This window comes from Microtus ochrogaster, chromosome 10, assembly GCF_000317375.1.
Source record: "Microtus ochrogaster isolate Prairie Vole_2 chromosome 10, MicOch1.0, whole genome shotgun sequence".
Classification (NCBI taxonomy): domain Eukaryota; kingdom Metazoa; phylum Chordata; class Mammalia; order Rodentia; family Cricetidae; genus Microtus; species Microtus ochrogaster.
The window spans coordinates 66,159,907-66,166,902 of record NC_022016.1 but is presented as its reverse complement, the minus strand read 5'-3'; the positions used below and the strand labels follow the sequence as shown (position 1 = coordinate 66,166,902).

General features: G+C 39.7%; 1 protein-coding gene across 1 annotated transcript in view; it reads right to left on the bottom strand.

Moving 5' to 3' along the window:
* Patj (PATJ, crumbs cell polarity complex component) overlaps positions 1 to 6,996 on the bottom strand; it is a 317,960-nt gene that overhangs the window by 251,172 nt on the left and 59,792 nt on the right. The window contains exon 15 of the mRNA XM_013348556.2: positions 1,236 to 1,370. Within this exon, the coding sequence (XP_013204010.1) occupies positions 1,236 to 1,370 (135 nt within the window). The remainder of the gene's footprint in view (positions 1 to 1,235; positions 1,371 to 6,996) is intronic.

The window sequence follows — 6,996 nt, the reverse complement described above, 5'->3', positions numbered from 1 at the left end:
AAGAAGAAGAAGAAGAAGAAGAAGAAGAAGAAGAAGAAGAAGAAGAAGAAGAAGAAGAAGAAGAAGAAGAAGAAGAAATGTAAAGTTTTAGCTGTGGATATAGCTCAGTGGGCTGAACACTGGCCTAACATATTAGAGGTCCCAATTTCATTCCCCATGCCACCTAAAATGGGGATTGGAGGTACACAGGCCTAAAATATAATGGTTTAATTACTTTCCTGCCATAATTCCTCAGCCTGTCAATGTCAAATTAGTACATGTTGACATCATATTACATTAAAACGTTTGATTTTTAAATTACTGTTTGGGCTGTTGACTTGAGCATTAAAAAATTGTTAAATGAATTTTGGCTTGGGATAAATACAGAACTTTTAAATTCTGAAATAGTCCTAAAAATCTGCCATTTTTTCTATGTATTTAGGCAAAACAACATACTCAGTATTGACAATTATAAAATCCAAATGTTGATCAGATCTGTAAAACACTGAAGATGCTCTGCTCCTGCCATACCAGAGTCAGCCAAGATTTATATGAAATCTTGTTTTTTATCTGAAAGCCAGCAAGCATGTCCATCTCAGTATGCAAAACAGCATCCATCTTTATTTAATAAGTGACAAAAATACATGTGTGCCAAAGAATTCTGCCCTAAATCTACTTTAGGCTGACAAGACAATTGGGAGCCTAAAAGAGACCATGGGAGTCAGCATTACAAAGAGGGAAATCCCAAGGGAATAATCTTAAAGCTACATACAAGCCTGAAGTTGTTCAACCCTAATAATCCTTACAGAAATAACCAACAGACCTGAAAATAAATATACTACATATTGCCAACAAGAATCAGAGACCATGGGGTTGGAAAGGTGGCAAGACAGTTAAGAGTATCCGTTGATTTTGTAGAGGACCCTAGCACCCAAAGCCCTATTCTGACATTCAAAGGCATTAGGCACGTACATAGTGTACATAAATACATGCAGGTAACACTCATATACATATATCAAACTTTTATGACAATCATTTAGACAAACATTTAAAATGATGCTCAAAGGCCTTAACAACTAGAGAAAAGTACATTTTAAATGTGGTATATACTTTGTGTATTAACTAGTAAGCTGTTGGCATTTCTCATTATAAATGGCTCCCATTACATTGGCATTGGTGGCATTATCAATTGGTGAACACATTTTCCTAGAACTTAAAATTATTGCCATGCATTTTTCTTCTCCTTCATGTTTTACCTCAAGAAGCTCATCTTCCGGCTGTAGGAGATTTAGGGAATCCACTGGACCACCAGGAACAACTGAAGAGATATAATGGTGTCCATCAAAGGAATCCACTTCCACACCAAGTCTCAGAGTGTGGATAGGCAGCAGCTGCAGGAAGCACAGAGCAATGACATCAAACACAACAGGGACAGGACAGGTATTAATCAACCCCCAGTTAGGTGTCATTTAGACATTGAAACCCCACCTCTTAGAACCAATAACTAAAATTCTAAATGACAAAACACGGGGGAAAAACCAGAAAGTGAAGTTACGAAACCATTGCTTTTCCTATTCTCCAGCGCTTCCCTTCAGTTTCTGAGAACGGAGACAAAAAGCAAACAAAAGAGCCTGCCTTCAAGTCCTAGTTCCAGATTCCCCACACTTCCTAGAGTCCCCAGTACACATGCTGTGTGTCACTGTTCTAAGTGTTCCCCACCCCAAGACATCCAAACTCCCCTTCATTTGCTAATTAACCTCAACTTACACTTTACTACCAAAATAATAAAACCTTCAAGAATCCCGTTAATGAACATCCAAGTGAGGTCAGGACTATACTGAACACATCTTGATCTTAGCACAAGCACACTGTTTATAATTCTCTTCTTTCTCTCTGTTTCCTGAGGCAGGGATCAAACTCAGAGCTTTGGAAATGGTAGGCAAGAACTTTACAACTGAGCTGTAGCTCCAGTTCTTGTTTGTTTGTTTTGTTTTAACATAGGGTCCCATGTAACACAGGATGGCTTCAATTCACAATCCTCTGGTCTTTACCTCTCAAGTGCTACAGGTGGGTACCAGCACACCCACAAACGATCCTATTTTCTTGATTGCCCAGAACATTGTCAGGCACTGAAGATGATGCGTTGGATGCTATGTGAACATTACCGATTTTGGGGAAGACAATCATTTCTACTCTGGGATTGCTTCTATTCAATTTGAAGGGCTCTTGTGGGCTATAGCATGAGTCATTGTTGAAAGACTCAGTGTCAAGAAGATGAGAATCTTAGCTGCATTCACCTTGGTTGTCTATAAAACTCTAGGACATTCACGATAGCTGCCTAAATTCAAAGGTGGTAAACACTATGCTATGTTTTACATTCTCTTGATCAACAGTCTGCTTATCTACACAGCAGGGCCACCTCTAATTATTCTACATAAGGAGATAATCCTCTACAGGTAGCAATGCATCCTCAGTTTCCCTGTTGTCCTTTCATCCCTCAACGCTGCCTCCCTTTACTTATCTGTTCTAAGCACCCAGAGTTGCATAGGACTTGCTTCAGCCTCCACCTGGGGCTCACTTTCATCAAATGACAGCCATGGGGATAGATGGGAAGTGGCACGCAGTTCAGCTGACAAATAGTTCACAATAGGCACAAGAGACTAGACTTATAGTCCCCACACTAGCTTTCCAAAAAAGAGTTACTCTTAACCACCAATCTCTCTTCTAGCACCCTATATGAAGAGCTGGATTGTTTCTTACTACTACTCTCCGTCCTGTGATTTCTCATGGCTGCCACACCACTTTCTTGTGTAGTCACTATCAAATCACTTCTACGAAGGTAGGAGCTGGGTTGCTTCCACAGTTCATTCAGCAGAGGTGGAGCCAAGACTCTCAGATAAATGTTTCTGTAAAATGTTTCCCAACCAATCCACGGGCACCGCCTTCCTTTCCATTGTGAGCCATATATCATGAAACAGAGTCGTGTTTCTCAGAGACCAACTCCCGTGGGTGCTGGAACTATCTTGCATAAGATTATGAAAGCAGATTATTCAATTTCCAGAAATTCTGAAAGCCAGCTGTCAAATGTGGCCTTCAAATTATGTTGTATAAAGTTGCAATTAAATCATATTAAAATAAATGTAATAAGTACTCAAAGTCATAACTTTCTAATTATTTATTATATTTTATTATTTTATTTCCCCAAGGTGATGTATATCTGAAAGACATAAATATTTCAACACCTCAGAGAATACCAATCAGGTGGACAATTGAGGCAAAGTAGCAGATGAAATAGCTGGTTTGTTTAGTTGCTAAGCACAGCTGGGACAGGTCCTTGCCCTGCAGAGGAGCCTGTGTGACAATAAAGTGATTCTTGTGAGCAGCTTTCCAATTCAGTGATCAGTGATGCCATTTGGCAGCTGAGAGCTGGCCAGGACAGAGTATGTATGCCACAGATATCAGTAAATGTTGCAAACTAGGGTGTCCTCATTCTCTTTCTGGGGGCTAGAAACTGTTACATCACCAATCTACCATAGATCTAGGTTATACTTCTAGGCTGTATACTGCATGTCAGGCATTGTGCAACAAGAAAAGCAAGGTGGATGAAAGGAACAGCCTTGGCCTTCAGAAATAATATCACCAATGTCAGAGTGAACGACCAACCAGCCAACAGGTAGCATGATTCAAACAAGCCTACCCAGTAAAGAATGCAAAGAATGAAACCAAGTATGACTGCTAGGTCCAGCAAGTGCTGCAAGGAGACACTCTGGGTCTCAATATAGGAACACAAGAGTTGAAGGTCGGTTCACAAATCTGGCCAGGTAAGCAAGGAGAGAAAGAGGCCTATAAGGTGACAGTTGAAAGATAAAATGAGCTAACTCTATGAACAGTCTGCTGGGGGCTCTTGTAGAAAGGGTAACTGTTATATCTTCTATGTAAGCAAATGAGTAGATGATGGAAATAACTACCCAAATTTGACTATATATTAAAAAATGTTATCCATATAGAGACCTATACTACATACCCCATCAAAGGTAAAAGAATAAAAAAGATAAAACAAGGGAAGTATTGCTGACATCCCTTCCAGCCCCCTCCAAGTACTGATCTATTCAACTAGTGGATTCCATCCCCCACCTCCATGGGACACTGAAGACAAGAAAGGAGTGGATCAGAACAGACTCGTTCATGGCATCCCTGGCTCCCTTTTATGGTATTTTTTCAGGTATCTGTATACTCCATAAGCTCTCTAGAAAACTTAATCTGCAAACAAAATACATGCTTCATCTTCAATCATGATGAACCAGAAATGATGTTTACAAAATCTGTCAATCTAGGGAAAATCTACCTACTATTAGTTCTGAATCTAAATGGAGTGCAGCTGGGTTTCTGGGACGTCATGTTCCACTGCTGCAGTCTTCTCTGCAGGAGCATAACTGTTTAATTACCTGTCCCATCTGAATTTAGCCGTCATCTGTCTTTTAGTTGTCCATCCCTTCCGTACAGTGAGTTCGTAGGCAGAGCAGAAAATGCTAAGATGACAAGGAGTAGGTGCACCAGATGATTGATTGTGTGCAGACACATTCCTTACCATGCTTTCTGATGCTTGTTCAATATGCATTTCCCAGGTCCTACTGAAAGTGACAAAGCTAATGAGTAGTGGAGTTCTCTTGATTCTGCCCTGACAGGTAAACGGTGTGAATAAGGAAAGGTATCTGAGGAAGGTGTGACCAAAGGTTTACTGTCAAAGCTAAAATGATTAAGAAAAATGAGATTGAGAGAGCTGGAGTCTTTAGTCCAAAGTAGAGAAGCCTGTCACGAAGTAAACTATGGCACATGCATTTTTGGGATTCTAAAACAAGACATCAAAATGGTCTTTCTCCACTGGAGAAAGAATTCTGGAAAAGACTGCTCTAAGGAGGTGTCAATGGGGTGGAGGAAGATATTTCCAGAGAACATTGAACTCGAAATAAAACAGAAAAGAACAGAAGGAAGACCAGGGTTGGTTCTCATCATATGCATACACACACTAAATGAAAGTATTAAATACTCATTGATGTTCAAAAGTAAGAAGTTACTAAATTTAGTATAAAAAAGAAACAAACATCCCAAGATGAAGGCTACATGTCTTCAAGAAGGAAGATGAACTTCATTCCCTTAGAAGTCATGCAAGCAATCAATCCACTAGAGCAGCTCCTATTCAGTATTTGCTTATCTCTTCCCTTCTAAAATCTTAATTTTGAATATTCAGAAATATATGCTATGTTAAAAATATTAACAACTCTTTTCAACTTACTCATACAAGTATGCGATCTGCTACTGTAGGTGTAACCTGGGCTACCTGCCTGGCCCGCCTGAGTTTTAATCACTGACCTAACACTGTACTTGAATCTCTCCTACTTTTGATCACAAAATATCTTCTGCTTATTCAGTTTATTTCTTCCAAATCCACTCTTCAAAATACAGTACAAATGGCAATCTCCCAATAAGCATTTTCCATCTGTCATAATGAACTACCACCTCCTTCCTTCAGCAAGTATTAGGCATTTTAACAATACATCCAGAGTCATTCTCAACACAACACGAAAAAGATGAGACTGAAATCCCTTCCAGGAGGGGTGACAGGGATGCTCAATAATTAAGAACAGGGCTGTTCTTACAGAGAATTCAGATTTGGTTCCCAGAACCCACATGATGGCTAACAGCTGTCTGTAACTCTTGTTCCAGGGAATCCGATGCCCTCTTATGACTTCCATGGGGACTACAGGCATATGGTGCACAGACATACATGCAGGCAAAACCCTCATGCACAAAATAAAATTAAGTTTAAATTTTTGAAAATTTTGAAAAACTTTAAAAAATTATCTTCTCTATAATCTCAAGACTTGGAAGGCAGAAACAGGAGGATCATAAATTTGAGGGCTGTCTGGAACACAAAGAGTTTGAGACCAATCTTAGCTACATACATTGGGGTGGCTCTAAAAGGAATTGGACAGGGGTGAAAATGATTAAAATGTATTCATTATATGAAATTTCCAAAGAATTAATAAAAATGTTATTTTTTAAAAATGATGCTGGGTGGTGGTGGTGCATGCCTTTAATCCCAGCACTCGGTAGCCAGAGGCAGAAGCTCTGTGAGTTGGAGGTCAGCCTGGTCTACAAGAGCTAATTCTACAACAGGAATCAAACTACAGAGAAACCCTGTCTCGAAAATGAATGAACGAAAGAAAGAAAGAAAGAAAGAAAGAAAGAAAGAAAGAAAGAAAGAAAGAAAGAAAGAACGAAAGAAAGAAAGACAGAAAGAAAGAATTTTATAGACTTAGAATATGATAACCAATGGCTTGCTTACTAATTCTCCCACTCACTAGTTACAGACACCTTTTAGAAGTTCTTGGTGGCAGTTGTGTTGTTTAGTTTTTAAGAAAGGCTTGTCTCTAACTCCTGCCTCTACCTCCTATGTGCTGGAACTATAGGCAGGCACCACCACAGCCTGTTCATGTAGTGCTAGGAACAGAATCCACGGCTTCATGAAGGTTAGGCAAACAGCTGACCAACAGAACTAGACCACTATCGGTTTTGTTTTGTCAGGATTTTATTTTATTATACTTTATTTTCTGAGACAAGGTTCTATCTTTGCAGCCTAGGATGACCTAACTCCTAATTCTTCTTCCGCTGTCTCCAAGAGAGGATATTGCAGGTATGTGCTTATGAACTTTGGGAAGATACTTTGCCTATCAGATGCTCAATTTCCCCATATGAAAAATGAGAAAATCACACTGCACACCAGGAGGAGAAACATCTTTTAAAGCAGAGACATGACCATGGAGACCGCACAATGGTACTGCTGCAGCCCCTAAAGACCCTAGAACATCCACCACCTTAAAAATGTGTTTGCTCCACAGGAGACCACTTCCTACGTATAACCCCAGCAACACAGACATTAAGAGCATCATTGAATAAATGGGACCTCCTGAGACTGAGAAGCTTCTGTAAAGCAAAGGACACTGTCACTAAGACAAA